Below are 27,761 nucleotides of genomic sequence, written 5' to 3' on the forward strand. Positions count from 1 at the left end.
GGTTTACACACCAGAAACCCAGAGTGTCGTTGGGATTTTTAAAAATGCACCCCAAGTTCAGGTGCAGCACTTGCAAGATCCCCGGGGTTTGCCATCACAGAGAATTGCAAACTATAACTTTCCAAGCTGAAAGTTCCTCAATATCTTGATTCCAAGTGACTCTAAAACAAATGCCATGGAAAACAAATCAAGAGCACACTCTCTTGCATACTGTTGAACTTACCCAAGCTTCTAAGCTGGCTTCATTTGTGATGCTAGGCTGTGATTTCAGGAGATACATAAAGTAAACTGCTCACCTCTATATTTTCAAAGGGCAAGTTCTTTATATCAGCATGCTTTGGTGTTACAAAATCTTTTACACTGGGAAAAACTGAAATCAATTAGTCTGCAAAGAACTTCCAGAAGCATCCTCTTAAGACATATGGCAAACAGGCAAACACCCTCACCCCCTCCTCCATCACCTTTTTTAACAGGGAGCTTGAGGAAGAGTTCTGTGTTACTCAAAAGCTCGCTTAATGTTTTGTGGCTTTTATTTGGCCTAATAAAGGCATTCTAATACTGCTCTTGTTTGGGCTTATTAAGAAACAAAATTTGGCTGCTTTCAACATCTGTTGGGCTGAAAGAATCCATGAAAGAGCAGAAATCTCATTCTGGATGTCAGATTCCAGCAAAACAAGGGAAACGTATTTTCCAGCTCCAGGATGACAAAAGCTTACCAGGGCTGGAAACATTTTAAATTCAGTATCTATAATGCAGGATTTCAAACACACACTGCTAATTCTAAGCTCCCACTAGGGCCCTGCCCCACAATAGAGCAGTTTGGCCAGATTTTACCACAGGAGTGGAAAACAAATTGAAGACGTAAAACACATTTTGTGGGTGTTCCTTCCACTCACTGACAGATGTAATACAGCCATTTGGAAATTACTTGCAAATGCTTTTTTGTGCACATTTTAAAAATCAAACTATAAAGACTGCCAACAGAAGAATTTTGTGTTTATTTTATTTCAAACTCCTTTCTGTTCCCCCACCCCTGTCAAGAAATAAGCTTATTTTCTTATGTGGTAAGCATCTGATTTCCTGGCAATTTGATTTCCAGTTTTGAGTACTGTATTCTTATAAAACTACAAATATAACATTAGCCTGTATAACAGCTTTGATGCTAGCAGTCACCTATGTAAGAATGTATCGGATAGAGTGGTTTCTAATGGGAAACACATTTATTGTTGCGAAAAGGACAATCTACATTTTCAGCACTGTGAAAGTAGATATCTTCCGATCCTAAAATCTGCAGCACTCACCTTATTAACAAGTCACAAGTGATTTAAAGGTATACAAATTGGCCAATGTGAACACAAAATCAGCCTCTATGCTAATCATAATATATTTAATGTCCATTAAATTCCGCAACTCAAGCTTTGTTTAAGAGCCATAGTCAAATTTCAGGCTGTAAAATCAATACAAAATAAAACACAGATATCAACAAAGACATTACGAGACAGAATAGTACAGTGGTACCTCGGGTTACATACACTTCAGGTTACATATGCTTCAGGTTACAGACTCTGCTAACCCAGAAATAGTACCTCGGGTTAAGAACTTTGCTTCAGGATGAGAACAGAAATAGTGCTCCAGCGGTGCAGCGGCAGCAGGAGGCCCCATTAGCTAAAGTTGTGCTTCAGGTTAAGAACAGTTTCAGGTTAAGAACGGACCTCCGGAACGAATTAAGTACTTAACCCGAGGTACCACTGTATTTATTGCGCTGAAAAACCTGTAAGATATCTTGTAATTATTATTATTTTAATAAGTAACGAGGGTGGTCTCTTTGCTTAATAAGTCTAAGGAAAATGATGAAATTAAAATTGTCATGCATGGGCAGAGTTGCTGCTATTAGAATTAATACACTCCTGAGGTTTCTTTTTGTCTTTGAACATGTGCCAATTAGTATACATGCACAAATACTGACAACTTGGCAGGAAAATGTTATCTAATTTTAGTTGGGAGGGTAAATGATAATGAGTTTCTTTGCAGAATTCAAAAGAGAAAGAGAACAGCCTGCCCAAACTCTTACTATTTTGTCATGGCACTGAAAATGACACATTAAATACATGGCACAAGCCCATTGGAAGATATTCCATTCTGTTCCATTTCGTACTGTTTTACGTGTTTTGCAATTGTAGTGGTTTTGTTTTTATAATGGTATATTCAGTGGCTCCCAAGTGGTTTTCCCCACGGACCACTTAAAAATTGCTGAGGATCTTGGTGGACCAATTCATTATTTTTCTGCCTCTTGTAGCAATCACAATATGCTGTGATAGGCACTGTATGGTTTTTATTTGTATCTTTATTGCTTTTTTATTTCTTATATTGTATTGTATCCTATTACAATTTGAATTCCACAGAATTCTATGGAATTCAAAAGGCAAGTGAGTTCTTCACAGACACAGTGCAGAGACCACCTGAAGGAAGCTTGTCCGCAGACCACTTTGGGAACCCGTGGTATATTTTAAGAAATTGTGTGTTTCTAAGAATACAGAAAACCAGACAGTAACAAGCTCTCATTATTGAAATACAGAATGGAGAAATGGGGAAAATATGAAAACAGCATTCACCGATTTTAAAATACTAGTTGTTAATTGGAACGATTCCAAAAATGTTATTTAGAACTCACTGTCAATTTGCTATCTTATTAATTACTAGTATGAAACAAATCTTTAAGTGGAGAAAATATGCTTGAACAAAATTGTTGCAGTGCCTGAGTGGGATAAAATCTGTACTAAATGTTTTGATATGCCAGCTAATATTAATATGAGGGAAACATTATAAAATAATAATAGTATTTGAGCCCCAACAAACTGAAAACTATGATTATGTCATTCATAAATGCTGGAGATGTGATCTATTGTGTGATAATGTATCATGGAAATGTTTTCCGACATTACAAGGTACCTGCTTTATTGGATGGAATGGTGAGAGATAAACATGACATGCTCACCTCTCCTTTATTAATGGTGGGTGGAATTAAACTGGTGCTCTTGTGTTCATGCTAGTGGAAGAGGAGGGGAGGTATTTTTGCCTCTCACAAGCACTCTGCAGCTCCCACTGAAAACTAGCTCCAAGGAGTTCGGGGACCCTCCAGGACAGGGTGAAGAGTGGCACAAGGGGCTATAGGGAGAAGGGGGAACTGGCAAAAACCACCTCTCTGTGCTGTTAGCGGACACCACTTGATCGCTCCTATAGCAGAGCATGAGACTCTTAATCTCAGGGTCTCAGTGGGGGGGGGGGGTTCATGCCCCACGTTGGGCAAAAGATTCATGTATTGCAGGGGACTGGACTAGATGACCCTTGTGGTCTCTCCCCATCTACATTTCTAGGATTCTACATGAGCTCAAAAGCCCTTTCGTGAGCAAAAGGGCATCACAATTGGAGGTGGCCAATTGATTAGTTGCTAAAAATGGGCACAGACCAAAAAAACTACAATTTAAAAATGGTTCTCCAAAGAATGGCACATTGTACAAATGCCTAAAGTTACTGAGATTGTGAAACTTGGGATAAGGAAGCCAACAAATGGAAACTTTTGTCAAAACATGGCATCTATTCATTAAATTTGGAAGGCTATGTATACATCTCAATATGAATGTTTATACAGGTTTTTAAGTTCAGTAGCATAATTTGTGTTCTTTTTTTGTTTTGTTTGAAAAGCTTTTTAAAGAGTTTTAAATTTTTTTAATAATGAAAAAGCTAACAACCACAACAAAACTGATGCATCACAAAACGTTTGACTTAGAACTGAAATTACAACTAGGAGTTTTGATCGGCTTCAAGCAAATCCAAGTAGCTGAACTGGTCTTCTCTGGAGAGGAAGGGATTTAGCCCAATTTTGTGATACTAATGCAGACACAGCCATCTGATGCTAAAATATGTTAATGTGTTGACCAGGTGTGATAGAGAGAAAAAGGGGTTGGGAGTCTGACTTTTGAGAGAAATGGGGGGGGGGGCATGGAGAAGAGGAGTGATGACCAAGAAGTTGGGGGGGGGGTAGATTACAAGGATTTAAGTCTTTAAAGCAGAGACCACCTAACAAGATGACTCTGAAATGCTTCTAATTTCAGTAAAGCCGCAACCCACCCCCTCCCCTCCCCCATGCCTCCATTGTAAACAACTAATCCCAGCAGAAAACAACAGAGAGTAAAATGTATACTCATTCTGCAGCATTCCAGGCCTTGCTTTATCTTTTATTTATTTTTCTAAGAGGTCAGAGATTGTTTGAAAGAAGGGGGAGGGAGGGAGGGAGGCAAAGACACAGGCCATCTCTTGTGTGGGCTTGAAGGAAGCTGTTTTAAAGGCAATGTCCAAGAACATACAATCTGGAGTTTTTATAGCAGAGCAATCCCAGGCCTCATTCTCTCTCCCCCCCCCCCATTTTGTGGTAAAGCTACACAGCTTTAAACCAAAGGACAGGGTGGTCGATTACTTCGGAAAGAAATGTAAAGAATTGGGAAATAATTCCTTTTCCTGTTGAAACTATAAATAAGGAAGGCTGATTTACACAGTGCCAGGACTGCTGACTTTCAAAGCTTGCTATCTGTCTATAAATCAAGTGCGTTGAGGGAAGTTAACTCTATACTTAAAGAGAGAGAGAAAAGCAAAGCCTCCACCACCTAAAGGTAGCGAGAGAGCCAAGGAATTGTGGTCTTCTATTCTCTTTAGCCCCAGAAAAATGCATCTGAGTGAAATCAAACATACTGTGGAGGAGTGGGGGAATGGGAAGGGTGGGAGACTAAAATCTGCAGCGTTCAGCACACAAGGAACAGGCTGCAGAAATCCAAAACACAGCCCATAATTACAGGCTACCCGCCAATTATTTAGGACTCAGTGATTAAAGTAATGAACAGCCATGGAGGAAAAGGAGCTTAGATGACTGAGGTCAAGACCTCAAGCAGAGCCCCAGCCCTAGACTCAGCTACCCAAAAAGGTATGGATGACAAACCCTTGCCTTGCAGCCAGTCTACAGACATGGAGAAGCACAACACATCTATTCTTTTATGTGGTGCTTTTAAATGCCAGGGTAGTGGCTAATGGAGCAGCAGCCATCTATTATTTGACACAGGGCAAGGCTGGCAATGTGGCACACTTCAACAAGCCCTGGCTAGATTTTGCACAGCTATGCTGCTCTGAAGAGTTGTGAAGGAATGTGTGGTGAATGATTCAGCCAAGTAAGGGGACAGGAAAGTGTAATTAGCCATAACTTGTAAAGTTTTCATCCTTTTGGTCAAAATTATTGCAAGTTTGGAATATGCATATTTTATGTCGGAACCTGGGATAGTCTAGAAATCTTGCAGCTGTATTGAACATTCAGCTCCTCAAAACAATCTGGATCAACCTGTCTCAGAGCTGGTGTCTGTGACTCCAGGACCTGGTATCCTAGAAAACGCCGACATCTGTATAAAGGGTGTCTAAGACTGGCTCAACATTTCAAGGCTCCTGAGGGAACCACAGATCTCACCATGTATTGTATTGGCAGCCCCACAGATGTGGCAGGATATACAGTGGATTTTTAAATTCCATACAAGGCTGGCATCTGCTAACCTGTATTGTGATGGGACTAGAATGTTACCTTTGACTGCTTTGTCAGGGCATGACTCTAAGGGACTATTGATCTATGGATCTGACTCGTTTCCGGAACTCAGAATTGCTCACTTAATTCACAAGTTCTCAAGGTAATGATGTAGTCAGTTTCTGGAAAAAGGTCTAATATAACACAGAGGCTGTTGGTACAATTGCTCCTAAGTGCTTCTTTACCCCACTCCGAAGCCATATTTGTAGATTCAGTCAGTTACGTTGCTTACAGAGAAGCAAAGCAGAGGAGGAGCCACAATGCAAGTTTGAATCTGACCAAATATGCCACAAAGCCAATCAGAAGGGTTATAATGCGGCATAAAAATCACCAACACAGTTATGCCCAGAAGAGCTGTTCCAGCTGGTACAGAGACTATGTTTCTCATGTTTGAATATTATGGCATTTAAAGCTAATGTGGACTTTTCTTTTTTGCAAAGCAATTTGCAGATAAAATAATACAAGCTTAATTTGATCGTTGAAGCAGAATCCAAAACAGAGATGTCACAGTACCTTCTTGTCAGAACTGCTTAGATACATTTCAGTTGTTGCTGAAACATGTTTATATTCAGGAATTATTAGCGCAGTTGTCAAAACCCTGTCCCTAGGTTATTTCACAACTGCTTAACACAATAACATTTATTTCAGCCATGTATTTGTTACAGTGTTTGTGTTACTGGAGTATCTTATCTTTGATCATTGGATCATGATGGAAAGGCGTTTTATTCTTCCTCATGTGGTCAGATCATTACTTTTGAGATTATATCCCACAGACCTCTGGATCGAATTTAAGCCCAAACATTCATTGCACTGCACCTGCATGCACCTGCACTCTCCATCCTTTCACTTTTCTGCCTAAGAGCAGAAAAGATTTCTTTTTTTAAAAAAACACCTGTTCTGAAAACAGCATGAGAATTTCTTACTGTGGCCACTTGCTGAATTCAATAAGGCAATAAAGGCTATGGCACTGTTTTGGGAAATAGCTTAATGTTTGCAGTAACAGCAGACCCCATCATCTTCTACTCTCATATAAAGTACCTCCAGGTTTCATATGCTTGATTTGGGGGATTATCCATTCAGATAAGCTCTCTTCAGATTTAGGTACCACTCTCCAACTTTAAAACAGAGTGCAACAGCCTTATGACTTGGAGGAGGGGAAGAGAGAGAGAGAGAGGTCACGTAAGTGCTAGTATATTTTCATTACTTCTTGCAATATTTTCAGTTATGTACCTTCATCGTTGCTTCCAGCAAAGTGCAATGAACAGTTTTGTAGAACTCTTCACTGTAAAAAGCATCATGTAAAATAAGGAAGGATGGGGGCAAATGGTACAAATGTCTCAATTCTTCAAGCGGGGACTTGGTCTTTTGGCAGGGCAATAGCATCACCCCCTCCCATTAAATCCAGTGGGCATTCCTACAAGCTTATGGGCCATTATGCAATGGTTCTGGGTGGTCTGCTAACTAGAGTCCTTCATAATGGTGAAGGACATGTAAGGTGTCAAGAAGCGACATTCTCTATTAGTATAATGCAGTGCAGAGCTCATCCTGGAGCTCCAGAGGCATAGTTGGCCAGGCCCAACGCCAAAGCAAGCATCTTGCTGGCTGTTTCTTGTCTGTCTTTGGCAAGAGCTGCTTTGGCGTTAAATATAAATCTTATATGTAGAATATTTTTGTCCTTTTTAAGTGGTGGACATCTTCCACAAAGCCCACTCAGTATAAACAGGGAGTTCCAAATTCGTGCTGCTTCAGTTTTGTGGGGCAAATGCTTTCTCCAGAACAGAAACAAATTCTGGTTCACATTAATGCCAGAGCACTTTGTTCAGCCCATACTGCCTGACTGATGGCAAAGTGTCCTCCAGAAAGAATCCATCATTTATCACTGGACATAAGTAGCCTGCATCAGTGTGTCCCGTATGATCACACTTAGTCTAGCCCCACAAGGAGCATGCCAAACTGGCAACTGAAGAGGAGGCATTCCTGTGACAGTTACCATCCTAGGATGCAGACCACCACAATATAAAATGTTTTGATCATCTCCACATGAGTTCCACATTATTTGCAGCTTCGCAACTATGAGGTTGGAAACAACTTCATTTTCTCATTCCTACTCAAGAGGGATTATGTTGTAAAATATATTTTATGATGCCACACAAATATTGCCTTGGCAGCAGGCTTGTTCCCTTGTACGTGTTATACAAGGTGGGGGTGGGAGAAAGCTTCTGTGCTTGTACCCCTATAAATCCCCAATACCACCCTGGGCTTAATTAGAACTTTCTTCAGATCGCTCGCAACTTTGTACATCAGGTGCTGATTTGGCACCATCGAGGAAACAACTCATAAACTTCACAATCAATCTGCAGTTAGCAGCCAACTCCTCTTGCCTTGCTGGTTGGGTTTTTCTCTCCCCTCCCCCGCCCTTGTACACATTCTCATAGAAAGTAGCATTAAATTGGAGACATGTGGTAGGCGGCAGTGGAGCTTAACTAGACACATGTGCTCTTTCTCCCATCAGCCTGCTGCCTGAAGAACAGTGAATGCATCTACATCGTTCACTCAGGCAGGTAACTGAAAAGGTGCTTTAGAAAAACACAATCACCACCAAGAAGCAGCACATTTCCTAACTATGAGTGACTGTAGAAGGTCCCAGATATTTCTAGCCCATTTTTCCATATAAACTATAATTGAGGCAGCTTACAAACAATCAAGAACAATAAAATTATGTAAGCCAGCTCACACCAGCAACTTCAGTAGGAGTAAAATCTTTATCTCCCAAAACGTTTCATTGAAATAAAGCCACTGCTCATCTGAAAGTGAACAGTGATGGGACCAGGTGTACTGGCCTTTGTAGAATGTTCCAGATTCTGGATGCCAAATATATCATCTAGGCTGTGTTCAAATATTGTTGTTTATTCCTCCCCAACACTTTCAAAACTCCCAACATCTTATCCAGGCTCTTCCACCTCAACATCCTTGTCTGACCACACTGATTCCCATCACAATGATCCTTAGCATTTAAACTGAGCAATTCTCTTGGTGCACTCCACTGAATGAACAGGAGCTATACAAAAGGACAGGGCTTGCTTTCCCAATGCCCATTCATCTTCAAGCAGCATGAGCAGAATTTCCCAATAGACTGTGCCCTGTGGCAAGGGTGTTATTTGGATTTTGTGCCTCAGACACCAAAGTGCCTGTTCACTTCCTCATACTTCCCTCAAGTCATCATCCCCACAAGTGACCTCCCTTGTCTGTTTTATCACATGATACCAAGCTTTCAAGTCACCAGGCCCTTCAGATCTCTACCCAACCCTTGTCCAAGATTTTATCCTCACCTGTTCCTTGAATTGACCTGTAAATTACCTAATTAGGCAAGTTACCTCATTTAACAAGTGTCTAAAGTATTACAAAGAGGCATAGCGCTATTACTGAACAATACCTCAAGCGAACTTCATATTGTATTGTGCTTGTGAAGCTCCCCCTCTTGCATTCCCCTTGAAGAATATGCAAGTCAAGTGATCCTCCACAATGACATCTTTTCAGATGGAGACCCTAGTCATGCAGCATATCTGCCTGGTTGGTGAGGACAGCAGGTGTGAGATCTCTGCACGATCATGTGCCATTAGTGTGTCTGGCTCACACATTCTGTGAGGGGGAGGGGCTTCCACTGCCATCAAAGTGCAAATCAGGGCAGTGATTCTCTCTGGTCCCTTAACTGGTAGGGGACGTGTTCAAGCATCAAATGTATTTTTACCACACTACACAAATGGAGGCCAATATGGTCTAGACTAGTTCTAAAAATGCAAGAAAACTGCAGGAATAGAAGTCGTCTATCATTCCTAGATTGAATGTTCTATTACCATGCTTATAGGCAAAAACTCCATGCCTTCACTTGGAAAAAAAACAAAACAAAAAAATGGCCCAGAAAGTACTTTGTTGATTTTATCTTGTCTTTTAACACTTCTATCCCAATGGATTAACCATGCAGACCCAGAGGCAAACATTTTATATACAAACATAGCCAGCTTAAGCCCATGGCATCTTGGAATGCAGCCGAGCACATCCAGTGTTTTAAGTAATATGCTGAAAATAAAACTGACTGAATTATACAATAAGAGCAAAGAGCCTGCCAAACATGTTACTGTTACCAATGACATCAGTTTTACTCTGATGACATTCACTACCACTTGTCATTTGGCAAGCAATCTTCCCAGATGTGCTGTGCATGCCACATGATAGGCAAAGCCAGCTCAGTGCTGTGAGAACTTGGCTGGAAGTTCCCAATGGAACGACTACAGTCTCCTGCCCATGTTATAGTAGCAAACTGAGTATTTTTAACATGGAGAATAATTATAAATTGTAGGGCTCTGTGACAAGTAGCAACAGAATCCCTTTTCAAGGAGTTGGTTGAGCATGAGACTAGACACCTAGACATTCCTATTAAACAATGCACAGATAATTTGTCAATTGAGTATCCCTGAGGTGTTTCCTCTACATTCCATTTACATGTCAAAAACTGAAATCTGGGTAAGACCTTGATGTTTCTGCTTCACGGTTTTTTCCAACTTAATGAAATTCAAAATTAGCAACTCCAAATGTGGATCTCTCTAGTACCATTGACTAAACTTAAGCTTGGAAATATGCAAGTTTGTCCTTTGTCAACTTTGCTTCCAAGATTGTTCCTTCCCCATCCGCTGTCTGATGTTCCATTTCCCTTGGGAATCAGCATACTTCTTGTGAATCTCCCACCTCTAACCATAACATCTATTAGAATCTGCAACATAACTAAGAGCCACTACAGTGACCTCCATTCCATTCCCCACTTTCTACATGGCTGTGGAATATCTAGGTTTAAACTCATGGATTTGTGATCCTGACACCAAGTTTGGCTCTGAGTGCAACTAGTTGATGCTGGGGTTCTAGAATCAACTTTAATGCTACAAAAACAGAGGTTCACTTGCTCAGTAAATGGAATAATATGAACAGCATCTTGAAGCTATGCTTCTATTAAGATTTTCTCTCCCCAGCACCTTCTGATACTATGCAACAATCCTTGACTGGTCACAACAACTGGATTTCAGGCTGTAGAAACTCAGGCAGATTACCTACTGTTAGGGATGGTTGGGGGGGGGCTGTGGGAGAGTTGCTTCTACTTAGCTGAACTGGCTTTGATGCAGAGATTGGCTATTAACTTAGCAGCCAATCTCTGTGCTCACTTCTCATTGCAAGCCATACTCTTCCATTGGTCACATATGTGGCAGAAGGAGCAGAACAGAACCAATGAGAGAGCTTGGAGCCAAGGGTCACCTTTCAGTTATTGCCAGGGGCCGTAGCTGTTTGCATGGTAAGCAGCCTAAAAACAAAAGACTTAAGTGTCAAACACTCAGAGGCATAAATCATGACTCCTACCTTGCCACACTTTAGCCAAAGTAAAAAAGCCAACACCCATTTCCCAGCTGCTGTAATGATTGAAGGAGAGCATGTGGCTACTGTGCATGGATACACCTGGCTGGCAACTGAATAGTCTCTGCAGTGTGGGGAGCAGTTTCTTCCTGGCTGCACAGCTCAGTGCAGTCATTTGTCACTGAGCCCTCGGGAATATCCACAAGGAAACATGGGCATTTTCTACACTCCTGCCTGTCACCTGATTTGCCAGCATCTCTCAGCACTTATACTCTTCTATAAATTACTTCCTTTAACAGCTTTTACCAGTTCACCCTGCCTGCTTGCCAAACCTGGTCAAGCATGCCTGTCATTCAGCACATATGGAACTTGCGTTAGTTTACTGCCTCCTGAAATGGAAGGGCAAGCGTTGTAGTGAGGAAAGCATTAAGGAGAGAACTGATAATCTCACTTAGCTATACTGGATTCTTTTTTAAAAAAATGCTAAGGATTACTTAACCAAACTAGGAATCTAGACTTGATGTAAAAGAGAACTGGCTCATTGTTGTTGAGTTCTACAAAATAACTCTTTCTGTCATAGCAAATCAATGGGCTCATGGACGCTAATTAAAAGATAAACATCATTAAAGAGTTGCCTTGATGCAAATTCCAAACATCTCCACATTTCTTTATTGTTGAAAACAGCACTGTAGGTTGAACACATGCAGCCAGGTAAAAACTCTCGGGTGAGAAAGTGAGCTAAACCACAGCTCTAAAGAGAAGATCCTATCTGTTATTTGGTGCTGAATTCCTGATTCATTTTATGAAGGCCAAGCAGCACAAGGGCTATTTTGGGTTGATGGGATTTCACAAATACCTTAGAAGAAATACTCAATCTAACACAGAGGAGCTCTATCAGAAGGTGAATCATGGACAGCAAAGCAGATGGGTAGTGGAGTTTTAAAATATTCAGTATTTAGAATAGTGTAGGAAAATATTATTTAATGCCACAGCAGAAGGTGCAGAATAATTTCACACATGAGATATTCAGAATATTTCCCCACCCAATGAACAATCAGCTTTTGATATTCATTGCTAAATGTAGTATTTAAAGCACCCAGATCCATTTTGTTTGTCAAATGCAGGTTGCTAAATCAGAATAATAAAAAACCTGCAGTTACGCTTTAAAATATTCCATTTGTTTATACACTGGAGATTCCTTATATCCCAAGCTTTCCATTTTCACCAAAAAGCTATTTCTCTCCAAGGTAAAGCTCTCAACAGAATATGAGTGCCATTTATCAAGTGTAATTCATGGCACCAAAACTGTATGGGATCAATTTACAAATGAACCAAAGGCTAGCCATTATTTTTGAGCCAAAGGATTTATGATGTACTCAATGTTTGGCAACTGGGCACCACACTCACCTGTAGTTTCCTTTATTAAGTACAGTGTTCTCCGGAGATCTGACATCTTTTGCTTCCTCCCCTCCACCCAAGCATGTGGCTGTGAGAACCAACTTCACATTTTTCAGGGGTCTCACCACTCTCATGAGAGCTATGAGTCAATGTCAAGCTTAAGCAAAAAGGAGTCAATAGCTCGTAGGGTTTCCTATTCACTAGTGCTCACAGGAGGCTGCTCTGTATAGCATATGTGCTGCTGGAGCAAGCACAGTAACCATTTGTTTTTATCAAAGGTTAAAACTATGCTGAAGGACTGGAGGGTCAGTGTACCAAAGACTGAGGAAAGCCCTGGGAAAATCCACAGAGGCTACAATCCTTGGGGGAAAATCTGTGAGTCCTACATAAACAAATAATAAATGCTGCCACTTAGCATTTGTGGAGTGTATGGAGTGTTAGGACACACCATGCTCCTTTGAGGGTAGTTTGTCCACCTTTGGTCCCCACCCTGCACTCATCTCTCACCTGTGGCTGCTGGAAGCTGTCAGCATGTGACAGCAGCCACATCCCAGAAATGACTTCAACCGGCCAGCTAAAGCAGGTGAGGGTAACCAATGGGTCTCAAACCCTCAGTGAGTTAGGGACTTCCCCTGCAAGCAAAGACAGGCTACGGTGGATTGAATGGACGGGACCAATAATGAATCCAATGGCCAAGAAGATGATTTCTGCACGTGCTGTAGATGGAAATGAGGGGAAGAGGGGGCTCATCAACCTAGAAAGGTATGGTTGTGCTAATGTAATGTTCACCGTAATGCTACATTGAATGCAACCCCTTACCTTTGCAACTTAACATTTATTTTTCTTTCATCATTTTTCTTTTGGTCTTGGGAGATGAAAGCTTCTGCCCCGGGGCTTTCAGCCAAGATCAAGTGTGCTTGGAATACTCTTACTTCAGCAGACATTGGTGAGTCAGTAACCAAAACTTAAATATGTCAAACCACAAAAAAATAAGAAAACTACCTACCCTTCCTCAATCCTGACAGAGTTCATGATGATACAGTTAGTAATTTTAACTTTGTCTTTGATCACACATGAAGAACCAATGACAGAATGTTTAACTGCCGTTTTCTCTCCTAGTTGTGTTGACGCACCTACAATGCTGTCAGATCCAACCTTGAGAGGAGCAGAAAGAAAACATAGTTAAACTTCCTATTTACCTTTTATGGGTGCTGCTAGGTCCAATGAGCACAGAACAGATACAGAGGACTCATGGAAGCTTAAATGAAAACCAGCAGGGAAGAACAGTCCCTTACAGCAGACTAGGAGATGGGAACCCAGACAGATATTTGATCTCTGAAAAAAGCTATGCCTTCCCCATGTCATACGAAGCATGTTTGTGATCCAAGAGTCTTTTCCACATAAACAAGGTCTGTTTATTTCTTTTCAGTGCTGTAGAACTAAAGAACTGGCTCCAGGATATGAGTCTTAGCACTGAAGAGGGTGGTGCAATCTTTGCTCATGTAGAACTGTGTATGTGTGCACTACAGCTAGTGGCACCACCCACCCTGTGGAATGCCCTCCCATCAGAAGTCAAGAAGATGAGTAATTATATCTCTTTTAAGAGACATCTGAAGGCAGTCCTGTACAGGGAACCTTTTAAGGTTTAATGTTTTACTATGTGTAAATATGATGGAAGCCGCCCAGAGTGGCTGGTGCAACCCACTATAATCAATCAATCAATCAATCAATCAATCAATCTACCATAGTAGAACAATGGTGTCCAATGGTCATAGTCTTTGGCTAAAATTTATGAGGAAGCAGGAAAAAGCATAATACTACTGTTGGTTGCTGCTCTCACTTAGAGTTTAATACTTTCCAATACATCCTGCTGTAAATGGTAATTGGTTGCAATAGGTGGGGGAAGACAGCTCTATCTGACTGAATACTTACATCAAGATCTACAAATCTGATACATAACAACTATGCCAGTCTGCTGGATCAGTCTGACTTGAAGCTGGATGCATTCTGGCCCAGTCTGTACAATTATATATTGAGCTGAGCTATGAGTGAGCCTTATGCCTGTAGGCATGCAAGCATTTCCCTTTTCAGTGCACCTGAATGCAGTGTGGTTGTTTTCAATTAACCATAGTTTCCCATATCATCCAAACCAGGAAACTATGGTTACTAGCCTCAAAACAAACCAGCATCTTAAACCATGTTTGAGAGTTTGTTTAAGATCTTGTCCTTTTCTAAAGTTGGTAACCACAGTTTCCTGGTTCAGAGGAAATGGAAAAATAGGGTTAATTTGAGACTTCTATACTGCATTCAGGCACCTGGGCGTAGTCACGTATACTTAAGTAACTGATCAATTGTGTCACAAATAACTCAGTTCTGCCCCCATCCCAACATAAAGCCTCCCCGCTAAAAATAAATCCTGGCTATGCCCATGTTCAGGCATGCTGCAAAAGGGTGTGGCTGCATGCATGAACACAATTATCACTCATATCTCAGCATAGTAAGTCCAAATACAGTCTCTGAGAACTTTCATTGTATTAGGCGGACCGTTAATATGGAAGGAAATCATGTAAATTAAGGACCTTTTTATGTCCCAGCACCCCATATAAAGAGATGTTGCTACTCACCAGACCTCTGTCAGTTACTTGTGCAGTACAGTGAACCAGAGGTTCCTCTGGGCAAAGCGAAGACAGCATTTTAGGAACCTGAAAGATGATATCCAAAGTCACAAGTTACAATCCATTGCAGAACTGGGATAAAAATCTACACCCAAAGGGCTTGTTGGAACAGAACGGTCCTCAATAGGTACAAAGAGACAGCAAAAATTGCATTTTTCTGATATATATCAGGAGGGAGTTCCAAAGTGTAGCTGCCACCACGTTAATAATCTGATTTGTACATCATATGGAATGAATCTCCTGATGCGATACTATCTGAAGGAGTGCTCCTGCAGACTGAAGTGATTGTCTAGGTATATATGTGGTGAGACAATCTTTTGGGTGTCTTGGGCCTTTTTTCCAGCTGGAACTCTCAGGTGGGTGCCACTGCTATTTTAAGAGAACAAGGGAGGTGTTCATGATGAGACAGAAAAATACTACTAGTCCTAGTTAATTAAAAGCAAGCAATATTATTAGAAGCAATATGCTGTGTGACTAGAGAGCTATGACCTAGAGCTGGGGATGGATGTGTTGGGGAAATATTAGGGCACCATCAATTTTGGTTCTCTCAGTTTCTCATTTTTCCAATCTGAAAGTCAGTTCTCTGCATGTTTTTTTGTCAATCCTCACAAAAGTTCTTTAGCATTTTAGTGTGAATTTCTCCTAATAAACCCCTTTTTGTATGCAGTTTTGACCAATATACACATTTTTGCAAGCACTTTCACCTACTGTTTTGAATTTTTTGTATACTATCTTCACTAATTTTGTACCCCCTTTTCCCTGATATATGAAAGAAGATCTAGCAAAGGACCGTGCAGAAAGCAAAGGGAGAGGGGCTGCTGAACTCTTTCCCTTCCAGCCATTTCCTTGCTCAAAACTGTTCCAATCACAAGCTACTTTCCTGCCCATCTGTAGGAGAAAAGGTGCAAGAGCTTTGTGAAGCTTTAAAATGTGTACCCCAGTTAAATAATGCAAAAATTGTCAACTAAAAGGACTCATGCCTGTTGCCTGCATGAGTAAATGAAAATAACTATCTAAGAGGCAACTATCAGCTATGCACCTAAGAAATGAAACATTCCAAACAACCCAGGAGAAATTTTTTCCTATGCTAGTTCTGCTACCTAGATTTACACATCAGAAGTCAAGTAGAAAAACTGAATTACTGCTAGATAGAAGGCAAGGACCAGGCATGAAGAAGAGACAAAGGCGCCTCCTCCCCAGTTACAATTTTGGGCTAGTTCAGGATCAGGCAGTTGTTAGAGCACTTTTTGTTCCGTGTTGAAGACCTGTTTTGCCTGTGTAAGGGGCTAGAGACCTTGTGCATAACGCTGTACATATTTAGCCACCTTGAAGACTTAAGAGATGAGGAGAGAGGAGCCAGAATATATTTCTTATTCAAAGTACTTATAGGCCACCTTTCGGGGGGAAATCTCACAAGGCAGGAAACAATGAGATGGGATACTTTAAGATACACCGGATGACTAAAAAATTGTAAGAATACAGCATTGTAAAAGAAGAAGTAGTAAGAATCAGTGGCAAAGACTGTTAAAGACAGGCCATCTGGAATATATGAGTTCTCAAGGTATGTTTGAAGGCTTCTGGTATAGGGGAGGTGTGTAGTAAGAATATGATTTAAGACATAAGGGTAGATAGAAGAGCATGATCTCTACCAGGTCAAACTAATGCTGACTGTAGTAAATTCCAGGTGCTTCAGCAAATGCATGAAAGAATAGGAAAATGTTCCACAATAGTCACGTCTTCAGAGGAGCGAGTAAGATACACAGATAATGTGCATACTCAAGGCACAATCCTCAGTTAAAATATCAGAGCCCATATAGTAGCATAAAAAGTGGCCAGAGAGAGCGGCTATACATAGAAAAAGGAGATATGAAAGATAGAGCAGTACTTGCAGGGAGTGTCAGGGTCAAGAGGAGGTTTAGCTTAGCTTTTCGTTTTTCTGAAGAAACCTACTTCCTGTTCTTGGAGCTACTCCCTCCTGCTGCCACCTGCCCACACAAAGGCAGCGGCAAACTTAAGAGGTCAACTGAAAACAAGTAAAACATTTCCTGAGTGCAAGGGCAGGGAGGTAAACTGCTGTTCTGTTTCTGCTGCTGAAGCATTAACAGCTGTTTCGCAAGTTACTGATAAAAAAGAATATACTGTGTGCACATCTGTACATGCATCTCCTTAATGGTGTGGCTTACGTATGGTGAAGCAGAAGCTAATCTTCTCTCCCCCCATGTGATGGAACAGGTATACATGTAGCCACTCCAAACCTAACTATGCAACCAATTTGCACACAAACGGTGCAAAGAAAGCAGTAATAAGTGAAGCAGGCTTAAGAGAATAATGCTGCAGGTAAAGACTCTGCTTTCTGAAGAAAATGGTGACTTTGGCATAATTTTTATTGTACCAGTGGACTAAATATGCTCACAAACAAATGAGTGAATGAATTCTGAATGCAACTCCACAAATTAAAGCAGAAAAAGTAGGGCGGGATGTATGCGCAGATCAAACAAATACAGATTTTATAAAAAAGGAGCACCTCGAACCAAAAAACGAAAAAAACAAAATCAGAATGTTAGAAACAACACTCCCTTTTAAGGACTCCTCATTGACTTTTGCTGTGATGTTTTCCCTCAGCATAGTTTCCTTAATAATGTTACCATCCTGGAAAGTTAAACATTGAAGGAAAATCTTCTCTGACCATCGAGACCCCTGTGAAGATTTGCACATTAGTTGGGATTACCACCCAGGTGCAAACACATTTTCAGTCCTGACCCCAAATGCTTCAACTGTTTAGATATCTTAAAGGCGGCCGGGGTGGGGGGGTGGGGGTTAGAGGCAACCCACACAGTTTCTGGATGAATTCAACTTTGTGGCTTCTTACACAGGCTGACAGCAAGTAGTGGCCCCCTTAGCCATACTGCTCAAAATTAACAATGGTAGTAGCAGTGCTCTCTCTCTTGCCCCTGCCATAAAATGGCTGCCATCCCGGCTATGCCACAGCACAGGTCCCAGTCATCTCAAATTGCAGGACAGCTTACTGTCCAATGCCTGGAGCTCCTCCAGATGACCTGTTTATTAAGCATTTGTCCTGTTTTCTTCCTACAAAATTTACATAGATGTAATACTATGCCTGCTCTTTATTGAGCATTTGTATTGAGCAGTTTTGCTTGCAATGATATTACATGGCAATGAGAATTCAGGGTGGTCTTCCTACCAATCCATCCATATCCCACACTTTAGGATGCATTTCCCTGTCACTTTCCTAACTGCAAGAACTCTCTCTGAGTGTTGTTTTTTTAAGTGGATTTGTTGTGCCGGAGCACTTTAATCTATTTTGATTGTACAAACCTAAATTGCCCTCAAAATGGTGGCAATCTGGAGAATGCGATGGTATCCTTTAAAAGTGTGAGCAGTCTTTGGCCACTCAGTCTCCTTCCTCTAAGTGATGCAGCCAAGATGCAGAAACTTCCCACCTTACCCATCAACAAAATCCTGCAGCATTTTTGCCACACCTACCACACAGTATTGGAAATTTTACTATGTATTTTGTGTTTTTTATATTGTAATATTATATTGCAAACTACCCTGAGACCTACAGACGAAGGGTGGTCTACTTACTAAACAAACAAACAAACAAACAAACAAACAAACAAACAAACCCATACAGTTTAGATTTCCAACAGATAGCACAGGGTGCCCGACAAAAGAACAAAGTAAAAAATAAATTCCTTAAGTTTGTGTATTTATGATCACAGGACACCAGTCTATATTGGACTGTTGCAAACATGTACACACCTCCATCTTCCACAAGTCATGCAACATCTCAAAATTGTTCCAGTAGACAGATAAGCATGCAGATGTGGTTTGTTTTTGTTTTACCTGTCTGTTAGCTTCAATGTAAAGGCCAAGAGTGTTTACTCGGTAGCACAGCCCATCTTTCATTATGTGAACATAACAACGAACTTTCCCTTCATGGAATGCTTCCTTCATATCTCCTCTCCGATTGTTCCAACAAAGGTTGTCTGTGCCCAATTCAAACAGGCTATCCTCCTTCAAGAAGCTATAGATGTCTGTACAATATGCAAAAGCCATAAAAATGAGATTTGAGTGAACATCACATAATATTTTGAAAACATTACTTGGGAAAGCATACAGCACATCTTCACATGCATGTTTCTGTGTGCGGTACAAAATGCCATCCACAAAAGTGGATGTGGCTCTCACATGCATGCACACATGTACAGGATACTCAGCCCCCCATCAACTGATCTGTGCAATTCAGCTGAAGCAGGTGGGGTTGTCTATAATTAAGCAGTATATAAGCTGTCTAAATAAATACATACTCCTTTTTGAACTAACCTAGTGGTTTCTGGTCCTTTTTCCTTTGGTCGTGCTCTTTGATGTTTTGTCCCTGTTGCAATGGTGCAGGAGATGAAAACTGCTTCCTAACCAAGTATGGAATCAGCTCACTTCGGATTGATGTAAATGACCTAGGGGAAGTCGAAACAAAACAACATACAGATATTAAATCTGGAAACACTTCGAGAAAAACAAGTTGCTTATTTATGACTGATATTCAAGTGGTTATCTTTGCATTCATGCCATTGGATTTGAAACCCAAGCAGAGCATTTGCAGAACCTTTAAACTGTGAGCAAGTAGACATGCACTTTGGTTTTGACTTCTGTACAGCACTGAGCACATATTAGATACTTTATATATAATACAGAAAGATGACACAAGCCAGTGAGCTGGTGCTCCTGTGTCCCTTCTCCTGAGACAGAGAGAACTAGATTTGGACAAGAACCCTCTAGTGCTCATTACGTTCCACACAGCCTCCTTATACCAACCGAGAAGACACAGCAGGAGCAGGGAAGGAGAGTGGGTTAACTGTAGTATACTTGGCCAACTATAACTTGGACGGATGGCTTTAAAAGAGGATTAGACAAATTCACAGAGGATAAGGCTACCAATGGCCACTAGTCACAATACCTACGTTCTACCTCAGAGACAGTAGGTCTCTGAATACCAGTTGCTGCAAATGGCAGGTGGGGAGGGCACTCTTGCCCTCAGGTTCTGCTTGTGGGCTTTCCATAGCCATGAGGTTGGCCACTGTGAGAAGAGAATGCTGGACTAGACAGGCCTTTGTTCTGGTCCAGCAGGGCCCCTCTTGTGTTATACTATACAGATAACTACTTGAAGAACACGGGGGGGGGGGGAGATAAGCAAGTTGCTTTTCTTCTTTGAGGTCTCTGTGTAGCCTCACAAGTGGGCGAATGGTAAATAACTGGATCAGATCAGCAGGTCTTGGGACTGAAACCCAAGTACTTACAATACCGTAGCTAGAGTAGGAGGAGAAGCTGAAGCAGAGATGGGAGTCTTTGCCAATGTGTTACTGTGGCTGCTCCTGTCCATCAGAAATTTATTTATTTATTTATTTGAACAATTTATATACAGCTTAACTCCAATGATATTCTAAGCTATGCAAAAGAAGCTCAATTTAAGGCAAATAAAAATCAAGTACGTGGATCTTAAGGGGCAAAGAGCTTTGTCTCCTCTGAGTGCATGTTCAGTCTTAGGCAAGAGGTCTTAAGTCATCAGAAGCCAATTGGACAGTGGGGTCAGAAGCAAGGTTGGAAGGTGCCAGAACAGAGACTGTTTATACAGCTTCCCTGGAAAGTCCCCCCACCAATTCAGCAGAGGAGGCCTTTACCAAAAGCATAAACTCTAAAATGATAATTTCCTTAGCAACAGTGCTCAGTCTTGTGCTCCCCAACTAGACATACCAAGCAATAACCTTGCCTGCTTCCACACCTGAGGTGCTTTTTAAACATTACCTACTGTGTCACAGGGGTGGTGGTAAAATAAAATAAAATGATTTTTGCAAAATGCAAATGGAGTCTAAGCCAATTAACTGAAAATACTAAGAAAATGAAAGAAAAATGAGTAAAATCACTGAGCTCAGAGAGGACGCTCAGATAAAGTTCTCTGTTATGCTGCAATGATCAGAAAAGAACTGAGGAAGGCACCACTTTGCCCCTTGCGACAAGTGCATGAAAGGCCTGGCTAAATTGTTGTTCTGTCCAGTTGTTCTTAGGCTGCAACTGTCCTCAGCCCCAGCCAGCATGACCAAAGGGTTAGGGATGATGGGAGCTGCAGTCCAGTAATATCTGGAGGACTACAGATTAGCCACTCCTGCTTTAGTTCCTGAGATGCTCTGAGAGGCACAGGAACTACAAGCCCCATCCCACTCCACATTCACAACATAAAAGCATTAGCCATGTCAGTTAAAAAAACCCAAAACCAAACCTGGGTAAAATTAGAATCTAAATAGTTATGTTCTGAAAATATTGTTGGTACTAAGCAGCTTTCACTCAGCAGGTGTTCCTTTTTGTAATCTTATCATGGTTTCAGACAAACAATTTAGTGGTGAAAGGATTAAAACAATTTTTGTGGCATTATAGATTTCTCCTCTATGTTTGTAACTAGGACACCTGGGACTGATTTGCTGTCTCCTTGTATGTTCCAGCAGTGCTGACTTATTTGCCTCACGAAATGAGGATAAGAGGCTAACTCTGCTTGTTTAAAATTGCAAGCTCTTGGACCACACATGGTTCTTTCCTTAGGGAGGAAAAAAGGCATTGCTTCTAGGTTGGCACATAGCAAAGATGAAGATCATAGAAATAAATCATGGAGAGTGAGTTATTTCACATGTTGAACAGATTCTTAAAAGATGCAGCATATGCACTAAGAACAATCCTGTAGTAGTTGGTCTTCTCATAGTACCATATGTATGACACTTTCTCAAACATGGAAATTGTTTGTAGTGTTGGAAAATGTGTATAGTGTAATATATGAAGTGAAATGAGAGGGATGTGAACATCTCAGGTTCATACATCAGGAAGCCATGGTGGTATTTGTTTCCTTATGTGTACAAGCCACCCATCATATATTACAGGACACACATTTTTTCCTACTCAGAGATGATGTTTGAAAAGTAATATGCAAAATGGCCTTGAGACATAGAGGAGTTGGATTAGGTTTGAAGCCAGAGTTGATTTTTTCCATCTCTGACTTCCATGGGATATTTCAGCTTTCATCCCCAGACCTACTGTAAAGATTAAACCCAGCATTTTCCTGGCATTGGTACCACTGAGGTTTTCAACCAAAGTTTCATAATTGTACCCTATAAATTTTTAGGCACTGCTTGTGGAGCAAGCTGAAGTATCTAAACATAATTATATTATTTTGTCATAATTTTACCCTCCTCTGTGCATTGTATTTTGCAATCTGTCCTTAATGTCTGAAATAATCACAGAGCTATAATCAAGAACTAATGAATAACTCTTCATTCTTGAATCACAGCATCTCTCCCTGCTGTTTACAATCTGAGTGCACCATAGTTCCTCCCCCGCTGCCTTGCCTTCTGCCATGCATGTGGGTATGCAGATGGGCAGTTTACTAGCTTAAAATGTTTACATGCAGCTGTGTCATTCAGCAATGATTTCCTGCTTGGGTTTTATGCTGAGTTCAAAACTGACAGTCCTGTGTTTCTCTCAGACGCTGACCAGAGCATTTATGGGATCCATTACATATAAAATTGCTGCGTTTGGCAGAGGCCAACATTGTCTGATGCAATGATGCCCAGCAGGGCATTAAAGAGATGGAAACGGGAAGATGGCAAAGCTTGTCTCAGGATGCTTCTACCTAGCATAATATTGCCCTTCAAAAAATAAAAATAGGGGTGTATGTGATAAACAGCATGATCTCTAGCTTGGCACTATCAACCTGCTTCCTTTGTACCACACATTTTGTAGGAAAAAAATAATCACATGTGAATGCTGGTCATTCGGTGCTGCTTAAGCAGAGCTTATTGTGGATTGTCCCAGGGTCTAATGCTTTTGGAAGGTATTGTTTTATTAGCAGAAAGGCAGTGAGCAATAAAGCCTTTGGAATTTTCTTTAAGGCTTTTGCCAACACTAGTGACGGCGTGAGAATCTTACATGGAAGTATGCCAGCCAATGTGGCAAATTAATATGGAGCTGGAGCAAGAAGGAAGGGAAAGGCAGGAGGATTAACACTAACAGAGGCCAATAAGAAGGAAGATGGGAAGAGCCAAAGTAGCCCATCTTGATTCTTCAGGTAAGACAGAAGCAGCAGCTGCCTGCTCAGATTATAACAAAGGTGCCATCTGCACCATACATTTAAAGCAGCACCATACCACTTAAAACAGTCATGGCTCCCCTTCAAGCATCTTGGGAACTGTAGTTAGTTGAAGATGCTGTGAGCTCTGATAACTGTAGCTCCTTGAAGGGAATAGCAGTCCTCCAACAACTCTCATCACTCTCTGCAGATGGGGCATAAGAAGAGGTAAACTGATAAAACCCAGACATTTCCCCTCTTATCCTGGATCCTATACCTTCCCCAAAGGCCTCCAAGTGATTGAATTGTACTGTCTGATCCACATACAGAAAATAATTCAGCCACAAGTGAGTGAAAACTTGCAGTCATGGCAGCTGAAGCCTGCAGAACTCTGCAGGAGGAGGAATATAGTGAAGCAGAACAGAGGCAGACAACTTACACGCCGATGGCTGAAACAGGACTCCCCAGCAGCATAAAAATCTCATTTGAAAAATGTGGAGTTTGGCCTTATTGCCACGGACAAAGTCTCATGCAAAAGGTTAACTGAGTAAGAAAAACAAACTGCATGCAAAATCTGTTGATTTCTAAGACAAATCTAAAACAATTCTGGGGTTGGCTTTTTATTTTGAGGGCTAATATTTTTAGGACAAGGGTAATGCACACATGTTCACCAAATGAACATCCACACTTCATCGCACAGGAAGCTTCATGAATGTTTTCATGGAAGGGATGAAATTTCCATTATCCAAATAAAATATGTAAAATTAGCCACAGGCCTACAGCTTACAATATATTTATAAAATGTCCTTCATGCAGAGCAAGATTCCCGCCTCTGCAGAACAGGATCCCAAGAACGGGCGTTTAGCAAAGCACACCCTAAATCCTGAAAAATATTTGACAACGCTGTTAGTAACAAAAACTGGCCCACTGTCATGCCAAAAAGCAACAAAACCAGCTACTCCAAAATCATGTCATACAGATAATTCTTGGATGGTCTCCTCTGCCTCCTAGTCCTCAATATGGTGCTCTTTGGCCTGACCCCCGGCAGGGATGGACACAGCCATTGCTTATACTTCCTTGTACTGTTTCTTGCTTGCTTGAGAAGTTTTTACTACAAGTGTCACTCCCATTTCGCTGGCTGTCATTCATTTTTATTTTCTATGTTTAAAGTTAAACACCATAAAACAGTATTAATGAGTATTAGCATTTTAATAGCGCCTTGTGTGTTTTTTTAATACTGATCTGTGATGAAGTGTGAAATCTTTTATTGTTGCCAGCCCCCACCTGTGAAATCTGCTATCCTTTCTTTAGCACTGCTTACAGGGTGGGAGTGTTGCCCTCCTCATTAAGAAGAGCAACACCATCACTTATTTTCTCAGGTACAATAGTAGTTACAAAGACCAAAGCAACAGAGCAGAATTGTTCCTTTAATTTCAGGGTCCCCCTGACTGATTGCTTCATTTGAAGGTTTGTTGAGACTGTAGGTAGGGTTTCTTAACATACTGAGGGATTAAGCCTAAACAATTATAAAGTTACTTCCCTGGAGCTTTTGAAAAGAGCTCTTTGGTTCTTGGCTCAGTTCCTCTGTTGCCTCCCTCCCACTTTTTAGTATCTTTCTACTATTAATATCTGCCACTGCTTTGCCTTCGCCTCTCAAGCCAGCTGCACCTCCTATGGGAAGTTCACCTGACACTTCTGGAGAGCTGTGACTTGATATTGCTCCGGTCTGTCTTTTACACCACCATCTGGTAATATCTGGCTAGAATTTAAGCAGAGATTTGGCTAGGTTTCCTACCTCTATTATGACCAGGAAATTCATATTGATCTTAATAGGAATAGACCAGTGTTACACCTATAGCAGTATGGGTTTCTAACCGACAGATGCTTGTCAATTAAGTATTAATCCTGCCAATTCAGTCCTGATGAGTTTTGCAGATTCAAAAAAATAAGAAAGATGTAAGTGGGGGCAGAGGAAGGGAGGGAGGGACAAAAAAGTAAAGAGGATAGAAGAAAGAGAAAAGTTAATTATGAACCCTGTTGGTACATAGTTCATGGTTCTCATCGTTTTAAGGGATAAAGCCAAATAACGTTTAAAAATGCCGTGTAAACCAGGCGCACTCTTGTTGGATCTCAACATTATTTTCTCCTGATCCTTTGATGGAGATTAAAAATTTCCATGTGAATACAAATAATGAAACAACAGTTACTTGGAGGTTTCCCCCCAGCTCTCTATTTCTCCAAACTAGAGCAACCAGTCACAATTCCCCTCCCCCCCTCAATCCCCACTGCTTTAAAGGAAAAAAAAAGTCAACTCACTTTGAAGAAAAAAGACAAAACAATGCCAAGAACAGGGGGATTAGGGAAATGATATTTATATCATGGACCAAATTAAAATGTCAATGCAGGAGGCGGGCAAACAGCCCCTACCATATATACACACCAAACATGTCTCTTCAAGTAAAGGGAAAAGAGATTTGAAAAGAGTTAATGCAGCCCCCAGTTAATACCACCTGCTTCAGACTCCACACTCCTTAAAAGACAGGGTTTGGGTTGATTTCCCACAATATGGCTTTAGTGAGCACAATGGAAGAAGCCATTATTAGCTTCTTCTTTTTTAAACTTTCTTTACTGAGTCCCGTCTCTAAAACATAGGAATTTCAGAGACATGCTAAGAATGCAGTGCTAGCAGATGTGCGTTATATGCAACAGTAGGGAAAATAAACAGGCATACAATTTTTGGCCTGGACTGTGTGTACATCATTTTGCCTCATGTCTTTCCATGCTCACAGATCCCGTTTGATCTCCTGGAAAAAAATGGCATCCACAAGTGTGGAGATTGCACTACTTTTCCATTCTACTGAAAAAAAAGTCACTCTGCAGTCTGAGAATAGATGGAAGAACTTCAAAGAAAATACAGGATGACAATGACGGATGGTGGTGTCATGAGGGTGTTTCATAAAAACAGCGAAGAAAGCATGGCAATTCCACAGTATATGTCTACTGTAGAAGCACTGGATAAAATCTATTCTTTCCCTCATGCAGTGCTTATATTGCCACTGAAAGTGTCACATGGCTGTGGTTACAAAATGATATGTTCATCTACTGTTGTGTACCTGTTATATTACTAGTAACAAGAGTTTAAGTCCAAGGAAACAGATCAGTTTGATGACTTCAGGGTCTCCATTTAGTCTGACAGTTCTATGCCATTGAATTTTATAACACAGAACAGGTACAGACCTTAAGTGGAACTATAAAGCCATGTTCAGAGATGTACCATATCTTGGAGTTAGTTATTCCAGACTCCTGTTCCCAATTATTCATTGTTTCTGGTAACAAATTCAAAAAACAAAACAGTAATCTCACTTAAATCAAATTAAGGTGCTTCTTAATATACCCCAATGTATGCAAAAATGTCCAAAGGTACTCAAGAAGGTGGTATAGCCCCCGGCATGCTTGGATAAAACATTATTTGGAGCCAGACTGGCTTCAGACTGGTTTGGGGTCTGAAACTGACTCAGTTGCTCTGGTTGATCGTTGTTGGGAGAGAGACGGTGTGTGTGACCTTGTTGATTCTCCTTGACCTTTCAGCAGCTTTTGATACCATTGACCATGGTATCCTCCTAGACCTCTTGCAGAATTTGGAAGTTGGGTGCACTGTTTCATGGTGGTTCTGCTCTTATCTCTGAAAGCAATTCTAGAGCATAACACTGGATGACTTCTGTTTGGTTCCATGAAAGTTCTTCTGTGGTTGCCCAACAGGATTTGATCTTGTTGCCCAAGCTATTTAACAGCTATATGATGGCGTCATTAGAGGATCTGGGGTGAGGTGCCATCACTATGTTGATGACATCCAGTTCTCTCTCTGTTCCATCAGTGTCAGGAGATGAAGTCCAGACAATGAATCTGTGCTTAGAGGCAGTAATAAGCAGCACGTGGACCAAAAAACTGAAGCTAAATCCAGGTAAGATGGAGGTGCTATTTGCAGGTAGTTCCCAGGTCTGGGACCAACAGCCTCTTCTGGATGGGGTTGCTCGTATTTTAATATATCAAGAAATCAAAGGATTCACATACAGTTCTATGATTCAAAATACTCATATACCTACAACACTCTGAAATGACAGTTACAAAGACTGTTAAAATCTGACAGTGTGCACATCTGAAAGCTACAAATACAACTGAGACCAGCTAGGAAACATAGGCACCAAAGAAATCGAAGTAGCGCTGAGCAGAGAAAAAGCTTCCTATGGAAGAGATGGTGACTTCAGTGCCCTCAAAGTTTCATTCCCTTTCAGGTACTCTGTCCTCCCTTACTGCAGGACCACCCCCAACTCTGTAAATCCTCAGATTTAAGAGTTATTGAGATAAAATAAATGGGACTGTTTAAAATGTAGGCAAGTGTGAAGCAGTGGTCTCCTCATAAGTAGGAAGGAAAAACAACAACCACATATCCTTAATTGCACATTTACTTAACAGACAAAACTTCATATTCCACATTATAAATAATTAGGATATACATTTTGTTTGCATTTTGATTACTAGAAATATT

The 27,761-nt window shown here is 41.0% G+C and overlaps 2 protein-coding genes and 1 long non-coding RNA gene across 11 annotated transcripts in view; 2 read left to right on the forward strand and 1 right to left on the reverse strand.

Annotated features, from left to right (window-relative positions):
- LOC309371411 (uncharacterized protein) overlaps nt 1–27,761 on the forward strand; it is an 87,569-nt gene that overhangs the window by 25,238 nt on the left and 34,570 nt on the right. For 3 of the 6 annotated variants that reach the window (XR_014169072.1, XR_014169073.1, XR_014169076.1), the window contains exon 3: nt 6,713–9,306. The exons of 2 other annotated variants lie outside the window; for them this stretch is intronic. Coding sequence is in view for 1 of the 4 variants with exons in the window: in XM_081914046.1 (XP_081770172.1) it covers nt 13,842–13,883 (42 nt within the window). In the remaining 3 variants the exon portion in view is untranslated. Of the gene's footprint in view, nt 1–6,712; nt 9,307–13,841; nt 14,082–27,761 lie in introns of those variants that run through there. One more of the 6 variants, XM_081914046.1, reaches the window with a different exon arrangement.
- EIF2B3 (eukaryotic translation initiation factor 2B subunit gamma) overlaps nt 1–27,761 on the reverse strand; it is an 83,746-nt gene that overhangs the window by 10,429 nt on the left and 45,556 nt on the right. For all 3 annotated transcript variants that reach the window (XM_081913969.1, XM_081913970.1, XM_081913971.1), the window contains exons 7-10: nt 19,435–19,565; nt 18,955–19,145; nt 15,037–15,114; nt 13,419–13,567 (exon numbers count right to left, since the gene is read on the reverse strand). In XM_081913969.1, coding sequence (XP_081770095.1) covers nt 13,419–13,567; nt 15,037–15,114; nt 18,955–19,145; nt 19,435–19,565 — 549 coding nt within the window. The remainder of the gene's footprint in view (nt 1–13,418; nt 13,568–15,036; nt 15,115–18,954; nt 19,146–19,434; nt 19,566–27,761) is intronic.
- On the forward strand, nt 15,122–27,490 carry LOC309371431. Of its 2 annotated transcripts, none has more exons than XR_014169106.1 (3): nt 15,122–15,214; nt 23,040–23,215; nt 26,005–27,490. It is a non-coding gene; the product is annotated as an uncharacterized lncRNA (long non-coding RNA). The 2 variants fall into 2 exon arrangements; XR_014169107.1 differs by lacking the exon at nt 15,122–15,214 and adding an exon at nt 21,309–21,355.

This window comes from Podarcis melisellensis (assembly GCF_964234715.1).
Source record: "Podarcis melisellensis genome assembly, chromosome: 6".
NCBI classification, from domain to species: domain Eukaryota; kingdom Metazoa; phylum Chordata; class Lepidosauria; order Squamata; family Lacertidae; genus Podarcis; species Podarcis melisellensis.